The sequence below is a fragment of the Mustela nivalis genome, assembly GCF_964662115.1.
Source record: "Mustela nivalis genome assembly, chromosome: 5".
NCBI classification, from domain to species: domain Eukaryota; kingdom Metazoa; phylum Chordata; class Mammalia; order Carnivora; family Mustelidae; genus Mustela; species Mustela nivalis.
The window spans coordinates 39,664,694-39,685,048 of record NC_139024.1 but is presented as its reverse complement, the minus strand read 5'-3'; the positions used below and the strand labels follow the sequence as shown (position 1 = coordinate 39,685,048).

General features: G+C 34.8%; 1 protein-coding gene across 2 annotated transcripts in view; it reads right to left on the bottom strand.

Moving 5' to 3' along the window:
- Nucleotides 1–4,328: 4,328 nt before the first annotated feature.
- Nucleotides 4,329–20,355, bottom strand: part of MAP3K7 (mitogen-activated protein kinase kinase kinase 7) — a 74,775-nt gene continuing 58,748 nt past the window's right edge. For both annotated transcript variants that reach the window (XM_082730556.1, XM_082730555.1), the window contains 4 exons: nt 15,590–15,695; nt 11,054–11,115; nt 9,826–9,941; nt 4,329–7,664 (listed from right to left, as the gene is read on the bottom strand). In XM_082730556.1, the coding sequence (XP_082586682.1) occupies nt 7,484–7,664; nt 9,826–9,941; nt 11,054–11,115; nt 15,590–15,695 (465 nt within the window). In that variant the 3' untranslated portion in view covers nt 4,329–7,483. The remainder of the gene's footprint in view (nt 7,665–9,825; nt 9,942–11,053; nt 11,116–15,589; nt 15,696–20,355) is intronic.

Below are 20,355 nucleotides of genomic sequence, written 5' to 3'. Positions count from 1 at the left end.
TCCTACAATTCAACTTAATTCTGACACTGTCTACTCAGATACAGAATGAGATCCCACAGGTTAAGGGTTCAGTCCTGTAAGACTACCTCCTGTCCCCATTTCTAGCACCAATTCCAAGTCCAGGTTGTCATCTGTGCTTCTGACCTGACTGCCTATGTAAGTCAGAAGTCCCAACATTATCTTCCTTGGAATGGATTAATTTCCCGGAGTGGCTCACAGACCTTGGGAGAAACATTTTACTTAATAAGTCACCAGTTTGTTATAAAAGAGTACGACCCAGGAATAGCCGGATGGAAGAGATGCACAGGGCAAGCAAGGTACTGGAAATGGTAGTTTCCATGCCTTCCATGTGCATCACTTTCCTCCAATCTTCATGAGTTTACCAACCCAGGAGCAATCTGAACCTTGTTCTTTTGGGGTTTTTATAGCAGCTCCATTACACAGGCATGACCAATTAAAATATTGGCCTTTGGTGACTGAATTCCATCTCCAGTCCTTCTTTCCTCCCTGAAGTTTGGCAGAGGGGAATGAAAGAAAGTTCCTACCTTCTAACCAGGTAGTTGGCCCCCCTGGCAACCAACTTCCATCCCCACCTAGGGGCTTTCCCAAAAATCATTTCATTAACAAAGTGAGACGTCTTTATTGTTCTCATCAGCTAAGAAATTCCAGCTGTGTGCCAGGAACAAGAAGGGAAAATATAGATTTCTAACTATACATCACAATCTCACACTCCTCCTCTTAGCTTTCACAACACTAGATGGGTTAGAATCTAGTAAATTTACAATGGCAATACCCCTTCTATCTGCTCTATGGTGTGGGTAATTCTATAATCTGTCAGTGTAACAGAATCACTTTGGGAACTGGAAAAAAAAGTTTATTTCCCTGAATAAATAGCCTGTCATTGTGAAGCCAAATTTCAGAGGCTGGGGTCCGTAGAATGTATATTAAGAATAAGGAACAATTTAGAGCCATTAAATTTTTTTTTTTACTCCTCTTGTTGAGACTGAGCTTCATCCTCACCAAAATCCCTGGGAGAACCTTTGGAATCTCCTCCCTTTGGGTCAAACCCTACCTGCAAGGATCCAGGTTGGGGCCAGTGGTGGAAGGGAAGTTCCTACCCCTGTGGGACTCATGCAAGGACTCCCGTGGTTGAGTGGTGGAGACTACCTGTCCTCCAAATCTTTTTGATCCTTCACTGGAAACTGAATTCCTACCTTCTAGTTAGGCATATGGCTGTCCATTTACACGGACTTCTTCAGCCTCCCTGCAAGTAGGGTAAATTCATGTGACAACGTTCTGGCAAACAGATGGGAGCGTAAGTAACTGTACCTTCGCTGCTCTTGCCCTTTCTGCCTCCTCTATTGGCTAGGAGGCAGATGAGCAAAACTATATTATTTTAGACTTTTGCTGTGAGAAAGAAAAAACTGCTATCTTGTTTAAGCTATTATTTTGGGCAGCAGCCAAACTTATGTCCTTATGAATCACAGTACATGGAGCACAGAGACTGGAGAGTTTTCGGATATGACTGCAAAATGGAAGAAATACTCATCTTAGGCCAAGGAACTTATATCATTTCAACTGTCCTGTACGTAAAATGTGGAATCATGAATGGGGAGACAGAATTATGTAGTTGGACATGAGTTTTAGTATGAATTTTTAAGTAACACTGCTGTCCAGCAATGTACTAGTATATACTAGCCCAAATGTACTGAAATATTGCTTGTAAGCATATAGATTATCAATTTCATATGTAGCTTACAGAATAAAGACATGTTTCCAATCCTCAAAGAAACAATGTCTGTTAAAAGGTTCTCATGGAAGACACAAAAGAAACAAGAGTGGTATCGGATTTTTGCCAAGTAATATGCTCACATTTTAGATGGATGCTAGGTAGTATCTTTGTAGGAAACAGATTAAAAGTCAACAAGGCATGTGAAGTAATACTACCATTTTTTCTTCAACCATAAAAAGTTATACCCGTTTTCAGGTTTCTTCAGTCTCTAATTTGAATTTAGTAAATTTATCAATGTTTAATGTAGTTTCTCCTATAATAACTAAAGAAGAGGTGTCCACCAGAAGAAACAAAAAACAAGTCTGAGAAGGAACTGCATTTTGTATATTTTGTTTTTCAGAAGATAAACATCCAGCATTTGTTCAGTGATTTCTGGTGTATTCAAAGCAATTATCCTGATGCCATATGGCATCTACAAGAGATCACTGACCACTAAATTACAGGATAAAAAATGCATTTCGTTACTTGGAAATATAAAAGCACCATGGAGGTGCCTGGGTGGCTCAGATTGTTAAAAGCGTCTGCCTTGGGCTTGGGTCAGGATCCCAGGGTCCTGGGGCTGAGCCCTACAGTGGGTTCCCTGCTCAGTGCTTCTCTTTCTCTTTCTCCCTCTGCCCCTCCTCACCTTCCCCCTTCTCATGCACTTTCTCTCTCAAATAATAAAACCTTTAAAAAAGTACCACAAGACTCAGATAAAGTTAAATAAGCATTTGATTCTTAAAAAGACTTCACTGAAAAAACTGACAGGAAGGACAGTTCATTTCACAAACTGTTTTGGTGGGACCTCATGGCAGTAGGGATGAGAAATTGAGAGCAGTTACTAATTTCTGATGGAAAAGGAACACAGGCCCTGGCAGTAAGCAATACATGAGCTACCAGTGTAATCTTATTTATTTCTATGGGCACCACTATAGCAGACAGGACCACCAACAGCATCGGTAGAAGACACCCATATCAAATACTATATACAGAAGACTGTTTTGTTATTTAAAATAGAGTTTCCCAGGTTTCTTAGTAGCAAAACAGCAGCCACAATCTAAATGAAAATGGAAGGAGTAACTTTTAAGAAGTTACACTGATCAACTGTATTTGCTGAAAACTACCATGAACCTACTAATAGGCTGCTACTGTCCACATCTGTGTTGCATTTCTAACACCTAAATGCAGAGAGAAACAGGCTGACTTTAACAAACAAACCAAGGGATTTTGTAAGCAAAGTATTAGGGTCCTGAAAATGTAAAAATAAAGTGATCTGGAATGTTGCAGAAGATAACACGATACAATCAAGCTAGCTACAATGGATGCATCGAAAGTCTCTTCAAACATGCGTTTTCTCTTGAAGACTGATAGTGAAAAGTTCTCAAGTATCGCTAAGAATGGTTTAATTAAAATTTCCTGTGAAAGGCATTAAAACAACTATTCAAGAGGGGAAAAAAAAGCTTAAAAAGTAAAGAGTACATATTGAGTGATTTTATTGTTTACAATGGTAGAAAATGCAAACAAATTTTTATTGTTGGAATGCACTGTGCCTGAGGCCTGAAGTAAAGGGACGGAAGGACCATAAAGGGGAATGGAAGACCTTGGGGAGGGGGATGGAAATGTTCACTATGTATTTTGTTTGTTGGACGGTTTCCTGAGTGTATGAGCATGTCAAAACTCAGTTAACTGCATTGCACATCATTATATGGATGCAGTTTCTTATATAAAAATTATATCCCAATTAAAAAAAAAAAGAACAAAAAAGCAAAAACAGAAATACAAAAACAAACCAAAAATGAAAAAGCCTGAAGCCTTTCCTGAGAGTGGAGAACAAGTCTTCTTTCTAGACCAAGCCTCACAATATCATTTCTATTCCCATTTTTAGCATGTCATTCAGCTGAGGGGAGTGGACGAGTGAAGGTGCCCCACTCACTGAATAAATCAATGTGAAAGCTGAAGCATTCAGCAAGTTTTAAATTACAGTACGGCAGAATGGTTTGGAGCACAGACTTGTTTTAAAAGATACGTGTGGGTCTCGGTGTTGGCTTTGTTGTGATCTATAGAGTGGTCACAAAGCCTCTGTGCCTACAAGTGACCTCTTCTCTTCCCCCCCATTGTTTGCATTTCTCATGCTCATCTTCGCATCATGGGATGGTGGCCGCAGCGTCTCCTTGCACGAGATTCTGCCTAAAACAGATGATGGGGGAAATGGAGACTCAGGCAAAAGTCTTAACCTTTAGCAGCCTAATTTTCCATCTGGGAAATGAGAGTATGATCTAACTACCATGTGACTAAAGAGAACATGTAACTGGGCATTAGCCACAGGAGCTTCACTTATAACAGGTGCTCAATAAATATTTGTTAAAGGAATGAGTGAATGATGCATGAGCTGATTTACTAAAATGAAGGTCGAGTCTGTAAAAGTTTATGTGTGCATTATGTGATGGCTGGGAGACTAGGAAGTTGATAATGGAATGGAATACTTAATGTAAGGTAGATAACCTAGAGGAAATCAGTTTTCTAATGAGAAGAATCACTCAGTAATGCATATGCCATATTGTACTTTATATAAATCATGATTTAATGAAATTGTGAAGAGTACCCATTTAACAAAAGATGTCACTGGCCAGTGACTTACCCTCTCAAAAATCATGATTACGTTACAATTGTGTTGAGTATTTTAAGAGTACTCACTTTTCAGTTTTTATTTAATTTCATGTAAGGTAAAACACTCCTATAGCTCATTTGCTGATATAAACCATTAACCATTTTTATAAACAAGTTTAGAATAACAATCTGAATTTTATTACAAACAAAAATAAATCTAAAAAGCTTCCTTCAAGTATACAGTATACACAAGGATTTCTGCATTACACTGTTTCACATAAAATGTTCTGAATGACAGAAGTAGAACTTCCTACCATTTGAAGAGAGAAGTTCACTGCTGAAAGCCACACACTTACAGAAAGAAAAGAGCATCACAGGCAAGGCCTGTGATCTCTGGCTACAAGCAGGAGCTGAAACTAGGAACACAGAAGACACTTGGGAGAAAAAAACCACATTAAGTACTCTAAAATGGTTCAGCAAAAAGTCAAACAACTGTAAACAACTTTTAAGCAAATCTCTTCATGCGATGCTGCTCTAAGTAAATAATGTTAAATGATTTTCATTCTACTCAGTTATTTTTAATGCCGAGGAGTGTCTCTCTCTCTAGACTTTGTTTTCTTTCCCTTGAGGGAAAAAATGAAATGTAATTAGGGATTGTTTGTAAATTTCTTACATGAGGGCCTTTAAGCCACTTGCTTGTCTGTTCACTATTTCTACCCAAAAATGAGAGTTAGAATAAAAAGTGAAATTTTTTTTATAAGTAAAACATTTGGCTCCTGTTAAAATCTGTTTGAAGGTCTGACGGTAAGGATGCTGGATAAAACTGGCTATAGATTTCAATTATCCCTGCTGCCCTTTTCTCCCATCAAGGATAATCAGGACTTAAAAGGTATGAGCTCTGCAACACAACTACTTTAAAACCAAGCAGGCTGAAGTACACTCAGCGTCTAGGAGAATTACATTGTGAGAATGAAGGAACTTACTGTAAACAAACAAGGAACTTATTGTAAACAAACAAGCAAGAGTTCAATAGCCCCTTTTTTTTTTTTTTTGGCATTTGGCACCATGACTTAACACTACTGTTTTCTTCCATTTTCCTATTTGAGATTTTCATAAAGTGATTACATGTAATAATAATAAATTTTCCCTTTAAGTATGTAATACATAGCAAAAACACATTAATGACTAGAAATAAAATCTGAAATCTATAATGCTAAATCTTAATGGAAAGGTTAAGCATTGGCATCCACACTTGAGTATCTCATGCTCTGAGATAATCAGAAAAGTCTCTGAACACTGATTAGATCCCTTTTGGTGGAGGGACACATACATTATCACAAGCAGCAATGCTATGAATGGGTTGTACTTTTCCTTACTCTACAGTTCTTTTCTATGTCAATTTTATTTTACTATTGATGTGTTGAGACAGTATACTTTTAGTTAGGTAATCAAATTGTTTTGGAATGACAGCCCTTTCTTTTTTTAAATAAAGTAATGGTAGACATTAATTTACTGGAAACTTTCTGATAACAGATTTTGAGGAAGCTAAAAATGACACAGTTTAGTACAAACTGTCTTTTACCTTTATTGCTTGTATACACAGGAATACATTATAAAACTCAGAAAGAGGAGAAAAAAATAACAGAAGAAAAAGTTACCTGCTTTAGCATTTTTAAGAATAGTTTTGATAACTTCTTAGATCAACTTGCTTATCTGAAACAGAGCAAAACTACAATACAATCATGATGTAATTCTAATAATCACAGCAATTATGCTTTCATTTTTAATTTTCTCTTCATAAAACATTAATGCTATAAAAACGAGATTGATGACATCCTTGTTTAAAAGACACCTTGTACTGGTATCAAAATGTGATTTATTTTAATACCAACTGAAAAAATAGAGCTTATATAGTCTATTATTTCAATGAATTTATTACCTTTATTTTCAAAGTTGGTAGCAAAGTTATTGTTAACAATATAAATTTTCTCTTTATAAGTGTTGAAATTCCCTTAAAAGTGTTGAAAGGCAGCAGGCATTCTAGGATGGGCTTGCAAGGAAAATCAATTACTCCAATGCTGATAAATAGTATACTTCATGAATTTATATTTATTTCTTTAATTTCCTTACTAACTTCTCCTGATTTGCCAGGTTTTTTACTCTTTTGGTATCATAAAAGAAATCTAAGCCCAAGCCTTTTAGCTGGAGCAATTATTTCCATTTTCAATTATTTCTCTTTAGTTTTTCAAATATAAACTAAAACAATCCAATAATCATTGCAGGAAGGAATGATCATTTAAGCTGGATTGTGTTCATTTACCTTTTAATTTCATTTAAGAGATATTACTATTAGAGTGAGAAAATCTTTACAGTTTCAACACACATACACTCAATCACAAAATTAAAATCTTTATATCTTAAAAAAAAGGTTCCATTTTGTTCAATGTATCATAATCAGATTTGAGTCCAATGAAATATGTTTTCATTAAATACAGCAACCACCACTTACCTTTAAATATTTTATGGATGGAACTAAGTTCAGTACTGATTGAAGGATGCTGGCATCAGAGCCCTCACTTGCAACTATCCTTAAATGTTCTGCATTTCTATAATGTACCACCGATTACTCTAGATTTATAATACCCTGTCTTTAACTTGGTATATACCACCTTTTGGAAAAAAAATTGTTTTCTGAGATGAGATACAAGAACAAAATCATTCTTGAGGTTCCACCTCGAAAAAAAGATGATGTTTGCACATAGCAGCTAGTTTGATACCCCCTGTTTTTGTTAGGCTAGCCTTCACACAATGAGCATGCATATACAGCCATGGTTCACTGCATCTGTTTTGAAGTTGAGAACTGCTGCTTATTCAAGTCACAGATGCCCCCATGTTATGCAAGGAGACAGTTGAATTGCATGTCCACCATAAGAAAAAGAAAATCAACGATGAAACAAAATGCAGCAAATACAGGCAGTTGGCATTCAGAACACGCCCCAAAGCTAATACTCATGAATTGTCATTATAAGGGCTTTTCTTTTCCTAAAAAAAAAAAAAAAAAAAAGTCTTTCTTTGCATATTTTAAAATTTAAAGGTCCCAGAGAATCATGAAGTGCCTTGTCGTTTTTGCTGCTGACTTCTGATGACCTCTAGTTGTTTTTTGCATTGCTGGTAGTAAGTAGAAAGGCTTTTGTTTTCATCTAAAAGCTTTTTATGTTCCTGTACCAGACGAGATGTATTTTGCTGGTCCTTTTCATCCTGGTCCAGTTCTGCAACTAGTTCTTGCCTGAAAACAAATACCACACAATAAAATATTGTATGTGATAGAAAAATTCATACTAATAACTCATGAGCTCTACTTCTTAGGACTTTTATTCTGGGTTGATCATTATGCATCTTAGGTATACTTATCAAATACACTTGTGGACTAGAATAAAAACTATCACCCACTAGTCTGTGTACCCATAGAAACACCATAATCCTTTTGTAAGTAACTGTACTTAGACAAGAAGTGAGTGCAGATAAAATGGTATAAAACAACTTTTAAATACTAGTTTCCTGACCACAGGAAAATAACATGTTTTATCATTCACATTCCAATTTTACACTCATGAACTTTTATTCATGCTTTGAAGTTAGTTTTATTTAACTACAGTACAAAGTGGGGGCTCATATAACATGTGCAAGCTAATTAAAATAGATGCTACCAACTTAGAATCTATTTCCTATTTTAAAAGTGAGAACAATACGAAGTACCACTTTCAAATGAGTTAACTCACTTTTATGAACATTTTCAGGAAAGACCATTAGATACTTTTATAGCCTGATAAAACCTTGGGAGATGTTCAATATTAACTCCTAAAGTGAAGTTCCTGGATACAAATGAATAATTAATGAAAAGCCTTTAGATGGTTTTCTTATAATATTTCTCATTTAAAGTATTTAAAATTTATTAAAACTGTCACAATTTTCACACTCCCTTAATCCATCATTTATGTCACAATTTTCACACTCCCTTAATACATCATTTATTTTTTCAAGCACACAACTAATTCCTCCTTCAAATGAACAAAGTATAGATTAAATATGTGAAAGAAAGTTTTTTTTTTTTTTAAAACATGAAGTGTCAACAATTCTACAATTAGCAGACTCTAGTATTTATTTGCTGTATATCCTTTAAGGTATTGAGCTGAAATAATTTTAACAGTAGGAGCTCGTTTTTCTTGGTTTTTTTTTGGGGGGGGGTAGTACAAACAAAACTTTCCACAAATTACTTCAGGAAGCAAGAAATTTTCATTTATTTAGGTTAAAATTAACAGAGGGAATCCTATTACCATGTGTACATATAGTTGCCTTGATTTTGTACTACAGCACTTCATTTCAGTTTCCACAATAATTAAGCTTCAGAGGTATAAAATTTCATGGGATCATGCTTAAGAAAACTGAAGTTTTTGTTTTGTTTTTTAGAATTTCAAATAAAGGACCATGAAAATGGGTTTTCTTAAAAAAGGGAGGAGGAAGGCAGACTCTTTATAAACTCTCAGAAAAACACGTGAGTATAAAACTCCCCAGAAAAACACTCATACGTATAAAATAAAGTAATTCTACTTTCTTAAAAATATACCTAGAAAGAATATATCTACAAAATACTTATTTATTTATTATTATTTTTTATGTTAACATATAACATATTACTTTCCCCAGGGGTACAGGTCTGTGAATCATTGGGCTTACATATTTCATAGTACTCACCACACACAGGTGAATATTAGTAAATCAAATTATTTTATCTATGTCTAAAGAAATAATAAATCTTTATAACTATAAATCTAAACAGCTTTTAGCTTTAAAATTCTTAGGACATAAGACATGTTTATATAACACCAGTTTATTTTCCTTAATTTTAATACAGTATATGTAGTCAAAAGGGATGAATTTTGCATAAAAAAAAAGAGCCAAAAGTTGCTTTAAACTTAAAGATGAACACATGTAAAACCTTCAAGTTGGAAATACAGTTGACCCTGGAACAACATGGGTCTGAACTACATGGATCCACTTACACATGGATTTTTGTACAGTACTGTAAATGTGTTTTCTTTTCCTTATGATTTCCTTAATAAAACTTTTTCTCTAGCTTACTTTATTCTAAAAATAAAGTACATAATACATATAACATAAAAAATATGTGTTAATTGACTGTTTATGTTATTGGTAAGGATTCTAGTCCACAGAAGGCCAGAGACATTTTTGAGGAGTCAAAATTTACATGTGCATTTTTCAATGAGTAGGGGTTCAGCACCCCAACCCTCAAGCTGTTCAAGGGTCAACTCTATGCTTAATGATTAGTTCTAAAAATTACAAAGTTTTCATGTTTTCCAACAATATTTAACCTTAACATATTTTAAACTCAAAATACGAATGTGTTTTATTCATAAAAGATAACTTACTTTCTCTGTAATAACAATGCAATTTCTGTTTGAACTTTCATATATTCTTGTGCCATTTTACAATGCTGTTCAAACACTGCCATAGATTCTTTGGAGTTTGGGCACGGTGCTAGAGGCTAAAAATAAATCAGGACTCTTAAAACATACTTCAATCAAATTTCAATATCAAGCTGAGAGTTAAGACAGTAACTATGATACGTTTTTATAGCACTAAAGCAGTTGTCTTTTAAAAATAAGTGTTAAACCATGGTCTAGAAAATGTCAGGGTCCTTTTGACAAGAGTTAACTCAGAATATAAATTCACACTCGCTGTTTTAACACTTTTGTTGTTACAGAGAATCATGACCAGAGTATCATTGGCCTCTGGTTTTACATTTCAGGTTGTCAAACTGTATTATACCAAAAGAAGCTTCTAGCTCCCATACTCATGAGGAGACAGTTAAGTGTATTACTTAAATTCTCGGTCACTATGAATATGACAGTGTACCATGAAATGTATTAAGCAGAAATGAACTTATGTAAATTTTTATACTACAGCACTAAAATTAAAGAGCAAAAATTCTATTTTTGATATTCTTAGCATTCCTTTTTTTTTTTTTTTTTTTTGAGAAAGTGAGAGAATCTCAAGCAGGCTCCACACCCAGTGGAGAGCCTGACATGGGGCTCCACTTCATAACCCTGAGAACAGGACCTGAGCCAAAATCAAGAGTTGGATGCTTGCAGCGCCTGGGTGGCTCAGTCATTAAGCATCTGCCTTCAGTTCAGGAAATGATCCCAGGGATCAAGCCCCACATCCGGCTCTCTGCTCGTTGGGAAGCCTGCTTCTCCCTCTCCCACTCTCCCTGTTTGTGTTCCCTCTCTCACTGTGTCTCTCTCTGTCAAATAAATAAATAAAATCTTAAAGAAAAGAGAGAAAAAAAAAGGAGTTGGGTGCTTAACTAACTGAGGAATTCAGGTGATCCCCCCCCAACATTCTTGGTATTCTTAAACAAATATATGGAAATATTTAAAGACAACTGTTAATCTATGACCACCAATTTTAGATCTGATTAACTTAAATGGACAAATCATTTTAACTTGATTTTAGAAAGTTTGAGGAGGCCATCTAAAAGCATAAATAAATGAATATATGATGCCAGATATAAACAAAACTGTTCACTTTCTAGATAGACTATGTCTAAACTTCTAAGGAAAAAGTAAACATTCACTGAGAAAGTACTCTTTTTACCTGTAGTTGGTGATCCAGTGTAAGATAAGCCATTGGGATAGAGTTATCTGATCCATTGGTATCTGGAATTCAAGTATGTGTTTTATTTTCTATCATGAATAATTATAAGCAAAACACAAGAGAGCATGCATGAATATTAGCATTTTTTTCTAAAGTAAATAATACATTAAAGTTATTGTTATTAATAACAAAGAGAGTCTATTTCTGAATTCTAAAGGTAAAAATGGAACATCCAATCACCAGATAATCAGAATGCAACCATACTCTAGCACAATTTAAGTTGGTTTTAAGTTGTGTAATGTTACAGGTCATAAGCCCTTGTTCAATTAAAAACAAAAACATCTACCCTTGAGATTAATACTACATTATATGTTAAACAACTTGAATTTAAATAAAATCCTGAAAGAAAACAAAAACAAAAACAGTGGTATGGGACCTTTATACTTTAAATTCAGTCTTCATTGACTCTACCTAGTCTAACCTCGTATCTCTTTCCTTGATCATGCTGTTTACTATAATGCTGTGTCAATTCCCTGAATATTAGCATTCTTTAATGGAAAAAGGTGGGGGAGACACATTCTCTTCCAGTGGAATATCTTAAATTTATATATATTCTAGTGTGAACTCCTTCCCACCTCTCCTAATGAGAATCGCTGCAGAAAATGTTAGAGGTTTCTGAGGGGAGTACACTGAACACAGGTATAATGAATAGTAGGGAAACTGTAGCTCGAAGTCATGGGCGGGACAGTTAAATGGGTTAAATCAAACAACCTGTTGATTTTATCAAAGCATTTGAATAGACAGCTTTTATTTGTATTTCAAAAGAGGTATAAACTGTCCTGACAACTTGCATGAGTCACATGGGATTAACGTTTATGCCTCCAGAAGCAGGCGGGGCAACTGTGAAGTAATATGGACTTTTTTATTTCAGAAGTAGCTGCTTTCCCACTGTTAGGAAAGAGTAAGTGAATTGTTCAAGGGCCTCTGGGTGGCTCAGTTGGTAAAGCGACTGCTGTAAGCTCAGGTCATGACCCCAGGGTCCTGGAATTGAGCCCCACGTCGGGCTCTTTGCTCGGCGCGGAGAGCCTTGCTTCTCCCTCTCCCTCTCGTTCTACCTGTTTGTGGTCTGTCAAATCAATATATAAATAATCTTAAAAAAAGAAAGTGAACTGTTCAGCCCCCTTTCTAACAAGTGACTCCTTGAAAGAGTGGTACAGATAAATAGAAGTTTGGGCTGAGAGCAAGGCATGGCATGCAATGCAATAAAAATCTAGGACAGTCTGATGGTTGGGTAACTTCAATAATTTATTACTGACTGATATTCTACTTTTCTTTTTCAAAGCCACTGTGAATGTGCTTGCAAGTAACTCCAAAAGCTAAGCTAAATCAAATGATATAAGAAAATGCATGTAAGAAATACCATGCAATGCTAACACAGAGTAAGCTGTCAACACATGGTGGTGATGGTTACTATTACTGTTGTTATTATTGACACTAAATGGAGAATTAGGAAGGAAGGGCAGTTTTACATACTTAATTTTGTATTTCAGATTGAAAAAGTAATGTTTTAAAAAGTAATGTTTATTAAATACTGGAGTGCAATAAAGAGTGGAGTGTAGTACAGTACAGTACTAGTACAGTCTTACCTACCCTAAAGCCATATACTAACGTAAGTATTCTTCTGGAATGGCTAAACGAAAACTACATTTAACTTATTATCTCTCTCTTTCCCTACCCACAACAACAGTTTCGAACTATGCGCCAATGGAACACTACTTTCCGCAAAAATACAATTGATTAAAAGTTATTTCCCCCTGGGCTTTATAGGAAGAATTAAGTATCCTAAACTCGTTCAATATTTCTATTCTTATTACTTTCTTAAATCTTTCATACTTGATATATCTTATTAAATAAGCACCCTGTCATCTGATATATATTTACTTTTTAAAAAATTTTTATTTTTTTAAAGATTTTATTTATTTGAGAGAGAGAGAGAGAGTGAGAAAGCACAAGAGAGCACAGAAGCCGCAGGTTGGGGAGCAGCAAAGGGAGAAGGGGGCCAGTGCCGGGCTCCATCCCAGGAGCCTGGAATCATGACCTGAGCTGAAGGCAGATGCTTAACTGAAAGAGCCACACAGGCGCCCCTCTGATACATATTTTAAAATTAAGTATATCAGTGTTTCACAGTATTCAGGGAATAGAAAAAAAAATTCAAGGACTATTCTATTAACTTTTAAAACACTGAGCTTTGCACTGCAAATTTAGTAGTTTTTAAAACTACATAAGCATGATGAGTTTTTTTTTATTTTTAATGTGTCAGTATTATGACTCTAATAAGATTGTAAGCAGTGGGCCATGTTTTACACTTCTAATCTTTACAAATAAGAAAAACTCTTTGGTGGGTTTTTCCTTCTCTGTGGCTCCCTCTACTGTGTCTAGCTATCTTTCTAACTGCTCTTGGGTATGTATGTCTTTCTTTATCCTCTGTATATTATAAATATAAATCCAAGAGCACTCATTGTGTGCTATGATTATTAAATTGATATGCTTCTTATTTTTCTCTGAAAATGGATAGAAATCCCTCCTCTTTTAAATTAAAACTACTTAATTAATTAGGTTACTTAAACTTATGTATGCACTTCTAAATTTTTCCTGAATCAGGGAGACTTCAAAGAAAAAGGCTTTACCAATATCTCTTCCCTGTAATTTATTGTATTAGCTTGATTATCAGTACTTTTCTTAGAAACAATGCAAAGCTGAACATCATTAAATATAAGCCTAAACCAGTTTCAACTTCTAAAATTATATTCAAAATTATCTAAAATTATAACCACATACTTGCTGTATTTCAAAGGAAACACAAAATTCAGTTGAATTTTGGACCTAGATATGATTTCCAGCTATTGGTATTTTAGGTCCCAGAAAGGAAAAAGATGAGATTGGGTTTGAAAGGCTGGAAGAATATATGAAGTAGGAAAAAAAAAACAAAACAAAACAGAAGTGAGAGGGACATAAGAGAATTTTTATTTTATTTCCATGAATTCACATTGGACTGGCATGGCTAGATTAGTCTAGGCTGAAGTCAGGAGGTGCTGCAAAATTTGAGCACTAGGTCTCAGCAAATGCTGTAATGTCAGGGCACGTAATCCCTCACCAAAGGGCTGAAGAACCAGGAAAGAGCTAACCTTACCTGAATGTTAATGATCAAATTTGTCAAGAGCATTTCCCTACCTACCTCTGAGAGAACGCACACTGTGACAAATTCTGCATATGTGCTGAGTAGTGAATGTTCTGGACAATCTGGGGTTGGGCTTGCTAGGGGTGAAACTCAGAGGAGTTTTTTGCCACCACTAAATTTAAACTTACTAAAACTAGAGAGTACACCCCTGGCTAAACTTAGTTGTATCTTACATGAAAGAGAGAAAGCTACTCAGTAATTTTTTTAAATTAAATTATGAACTTGACTAAGCCATGCCAAATATCTATAAATACTTACAAGGAGTGTTTTAGTTTGTAAAGGGAGAAAGCTGACTTTTTAATTTCAATTTAATGGACACTATTAATAACACAGCTGATCTTAAATAAAATCACAAATGGTTTAATTATCCAAGGCCTAAGAGATCATCTTTCCCTCTTTGACATAATAACATATAAATAATAAATTTTTATAGAACCATACTGCTGAGTATTTATCAGGGAATTCTCTTAATGCTAAGGAAAGTTAATTCCACTGTGGCACATAACTTCCTGCTTGCCCATAATAAAACTATTCCATCATTAGATTTTAATACTAGTATTTTGACCAGTTAGTCATTCATTTTAGGGAGTTTTAGTATTATTATTACTATTTTTAAAAGATTTTATTTATTTATTTGACAGAGAGAGAGAGAGAGAGAGAGAGAGAGAGAGAGAGAGATCACAGGTAGGCAGGCAGAGAGAGGGGGTAAGGAGGCTCCCCGTGGAGCAGAGAGCCCAATGCAGGGCTCAATCCCAGGACCCTGAGATCCTGACCTAAGCCAAAGGCAGAGGCTTAACCCACTGAGCCACTCAGGCTTTTTAAGGTCTAATTAACAGAAATTTATGTAACATTAATGGTCAGAAATTTTTTTTCTCACTGAAGTACATGGTATCTCGTGTCTTTAAGACAAAAGACTGAGACTAAGATGATTATTTTTATTCTATTGATTTTAGTTATTTAAATGATAATGGACTTTACTACTATCATCTGTAGAATGGATCAAAAATAGGAAAATCAGAGACTTAAGAATCAAGAACACAGTATCTTCCTCTGTAGAGGAACAAAATCATCTTTAATATAGATGGTTAGTATCTGGGGGGGAAATGCAGAAGGCGAGACAATCTATCTCAGTACTCAAAAACTCATCTTTAAGTTTATTGCTAAATATTTGATTTTATTAATATGAAAATCTACTCTGAAATGCCTGCCTTTTTAAAGATCAGTGTCATGACACAAATAAATGGAAACAAATATGATGAATTCAACTTTTAATTATAATGAGGAAATACACTGGTCACCTGTGGAATCATCAGGAGTCCATGGATGACTTCGAGTTGGCTTTTCTGAGGTTGGTCCTGAGGTAGTGATCATTCTGACGCTAGGACTGGATGACCTACTGCTTACCTATTGGAAGAAATGATAGAAGGAACAAAATGTGATTTTTATGTGAAAAAAAAGATAAGAGAAAATTTTTATTACAAAGCAAAGGACAGCCTTCCATTTCTATCACTAGAGGTCTTGAAATACTCTTGAAAAAAATAAATAAATCCTCTAAGATTTTATACACACACACACACACACACACACACACACGTCTGTACATATGTATATACACAAATACAAAATTTATATGCACTCATGCATAATACCTCTTAAAAATTGATGAGCTTTCAAGAAAGTAAGAGAAATGCTCTGAGACCAGTAATAAAGCAGGATCAGGAGTCCAGTAAGTGCTTAAACTGTTAGCCCTGTGAATTTCAAATGAACACCAATGACCTAAAACTTTTGTTTTGACTATGTTCTGCACTCAGAGGAAAGGCATTAAGTCTTAGGCCTTTGTAGGATGGGAATAAGACTGGAGAACTGCTGTGCTTAAAGCTAAAACCCAAGAAAGACTTCAGTTTTGGGGAAAGAGTGAACTAGGAATAAAGGTCTACCCTACAAAAGCAGAGAGCAAATAAATTTGTCTATGTTGGGAGTGGCTCTGGGTGGAGGGAAGAAATGTATCCACTGTGAATTCATAAAATATTTACGTAACTGCTGGACAATACAACAAATCCCAACCACAATCAATCCCAAGCAGAAAAAAATAACAGAACTACAATAATGAATTAAACATGGGTCATATTATAGTCAATTCTAGAGAACAAAGAAAATAGAACATAGCAGAAAGTAGCTAAAGACAGATTATTCCCAAAACCATTCAGTTAGATTCTTAATAGCAAAAAGGAAGCCAGAAGAAAGTGGAGTATCTTTAAGCTGCTAAAAGAAAATAACTACTATCTTAGAATTGTTTGGCCAACAAAAACATAAAGAATGAGGTCAAAATAACATTCTTAGATAAAAATAGACTCTACCATCCATAGCTCTTTTTAAAAAATAAACTTAAACATTTTTTTTCATCCATAAGCTCTTACAACAATTTCTAAAGCACGTAGTTTAGGGTTAAGAAAAAGTTTTCCCTGACTGAAGGACCAAGTTGCAATCAGGAATACTGGTAAACATAAGGATGATTCTATGCATAGAAAATATTAAACAATGGGAACATGACTAATTTTCAAAATTACCAAGCAAACAGATAATAAGAGAGTACTAAAACTTGTATAAAAATAGCATAAGCAAGAGAAGGACTTATTTAAAAATCCTTATATTGTTGAAGATGAGGTAAAGATATTAACTTTAGTTTGAGTCTGAGTGTTAAAATTTCACAGGTAGTTACTAAAAGTAGAAGTATATGGTATCCCCAAATTAGAAAGACAAATAATGGGATGAGAAATATATTTGTTCAATTCAAAGGAAGGCAAAAAAAGGAGCAAAAAGGGAAATAAGAGAAAGCATAAGATAAAAAGGAACAAATCAATCAGTAACCGTAATATAAACGGATTAATTTCTTGAGTTAAGATATTTAAAAAATCAGACTGTCAGGTTGGATTACATGCTCTTTATAAGAGACAGCTCTAATTCACAGGGTAGAGAAACCAGCAAGTTAAAGGATGAAAAACAACAGGCAAACCTACCCAAAATAAAGTTATGTAGCTATATTAATATGAGAGAGAAAAGAGTTTAGAATTAAAAAAAATTACTAGAGAAAGAGATAACATGATTAGTGAGTCAATCATTATGTAACAACAATTCAAAATTTATATGCTCTACCTATTATAAGATATGCTGTATCTATACATAGCTTCCAAACAGCTACAGCAATAAAACTGCAAGGAGAAAGGGACATAATCACCACTACAGTGCAGTATTTTAATACTCCTTGGTAAATGATTTATAAAACCAGACCAAAAAATAAGATACACCACCAGTAAAACCTGAACTGCATTAAGAAGAAAGCTTGCTCTAAACGTATCAATGAACCCTATACCTAAAAACTGGAGAATATGCATTCTTTTAAGTACCATAGAACATTTATGAAAACTGATCATGTACTAGCTATAAGGCAAATCTCAAAAAAAGTTAAAAAAATTTACTTTTGTATGACTCAAAGTTAACCTTAAAAATCTCATATATTTGGACATTTAAAAACACTTCTAAATAACTAACTGTTCAAAGTAACAACGTGGAAATGAGAAAGTATTTGAACTGATTTTTACCATGAAACACAGTAAAACCTGTGGGATGCAACTACAGAGGCACTTGGAGAAAAATACTTAATTCCAAATATTTAGATGAAAAAAATATAGAAGCAGTGACAGTTTATAAGCTAGAGATTTAACTTATAAAATTAGAAAAAGGGTGCCTGGGTGGCTCAGTGGGTTAAGCCGCTGCCTTCGGCTCAGGTCATGATCTCAGGGTCCTGGGATTGAGTCCCACATCGGGCTCTCAACTCAGTGGGGAGCCTGCTTCCCTCTCCCTCTCTCTCTGCCTGCCTCTCTAACTACTCGTGATCTCTGTCAAATAAATAAATAAAACCTTAAAAAAAATTGGAAAAAGAACAAAGTCATCAGCCTCCCCTCAAAAATAACAAAATGAGAGAATACTATAAATTGGTTAGTAAATTAAAAACAAAACAAAAAATTAAAAAAGTGAAATAGAGAAATTCTAAAAAATATATACATCACTGAAGTTTCTATACATTAGAGAAAACACCAACCTCAGAGGATTTTACAGTTGAGTTCTATCAAGCACTTACCATTGTGAAATTATTCTAGAAAAAAGAAACACTTCCTGACTCATTCTGTAAGGCAGTAAATCTGATTAAGAAATAAGGACAGAAAAAGAAAAACTACTAGGCAACTTTACTGATGAATATAGGGGCAAAAATCAAAGTCCTAAAAATTATATTAGCAAATGGAATTTGCCAGTATAAAAACAATAAAAATCATCTGAGAAGTTGAGGTTATCCTATAAATGCAAAGGTCACTTTGTGCCAGGAATTCTATTAATCCAATTCATCATATTAACAGATTAAAGGAGAAAAATCTCAACAGATGCATTAAAAAAGCATTTGACAAAATGTAACATTTTGTTAAATTTTTTTTAACAAATTTGAATTCCACTTAAGAGAAGATAGTTTCTTAACTAGAGAACTAGTATTTATAAAAAGTCTAGAAATGTGGTAGCACAGAAAATGGCACTGTAGGCTGGTGGATGACAGAAAGGTCACAGGCAAGGAGCACACACAGGCAGAGTCATGGGAATTGATCACGTTCCATTTCTTAAACTGGGTAGTGGATTCGTAAATGTTCATTTTATTATCAGACTTTATAACTTACATATTACATATACTCTTATCTATGTATTAATATTTCATATATTAAAAATTCTCAGAGGACATATGAGTTAAAATGGATTTTATAAGACTCTTTAAAAAAAAAAAAGGTGTTTCAAATTTGTCAGAGAGAGAGAGCGAGAGAGAGAGAGAGCGCGCAAGCATGCACACACACAAGCAGGTAGAGTGGCAGGCAGAGGTGGAGGGAGAAGCAGGCTCCCTGCCTAGCAAGGAGCCCGATGTAGGACTCGATCCCAAGACCCTGGCTGGGATCATGACCTGAGCTCAAGGCAGCAGCTTAACTGAGCCACCCAGGCATCCCTATAAGACTCTTTTTTCAAAAAAGCACCTTTTTTTCTTAAAAGTGTTACTGATACTCAAAAAAGAATATGGAGTTTACAAAGTAAAACATAAAAAGTACATAAATTCAAAAGAATGTTCAACAGAAACACTCAAAGACGGCATCAAGTAAAATGAGGGTAATACAATAGTTACAGAAAGTCCCCATGTGTAGAAATTAGCAGATGTGAATTCTAATTATGGTACTAAGTCTAATTTAGTTTACTTTAAGAAGTCTTGTTTTCTTTATCTAGAGAGGGGTCTGGGTTAAAGATGTGGTAACTTTTAGTATTTCATCCACTGCTACAGTTCTATTATCCTAAGCCTTGAAAACTCACAACAGATTGAGGATATTAAAACTGTAAAAGGCACTTGTATAACAATTTTGGAAATAAATCACAAAATAATTCTGAAGAAAAGACTGATGGGATATTACTTTCATCTTGGGTACCTAAGAAATTGCTTCAGAAATTCCAAAAAAAGCTTTCTTATACCACAAACAATTTCCAACTCCTTATTAGACTGGTCTTTCCAAAACCTTAGTTTATTCATGTCATACTTACAGAGGTGCCCTGTGTATAACAATGCTCATTGTTTTTCTCTCCTTATCGCTAATTCTTCTTCATCTTTCAGGGCCCTGCTGAGATTCCCTTCAACATGTTATGTTCATTCTTGCTACATCCTTGGTTTTCTGAGCACAAAGCCGGATCCTCTGTTTGAAGACTACTTTATTCTAGCAGCATCTACAAATGTTCATTTACTGGTTGTGAATGGATCAATTCTGAAATTCCCACCCTGGCGTTCCTGACCCTCCATCAGCAGGTTTTACCTTACCTATCCGGATTATCTCTCCTCTGATAATTCCTTATGCCCCTCTTTCTCTTCCTGCTTTTAATCCTGACCCTATATTCATTTAAGGATTATATGGTCTAATGCAAAGAGCAAATATGACAAGTGAACTACATGAATCTGACATTTTATACATCAAAATAATTGAGTATCAGCAAG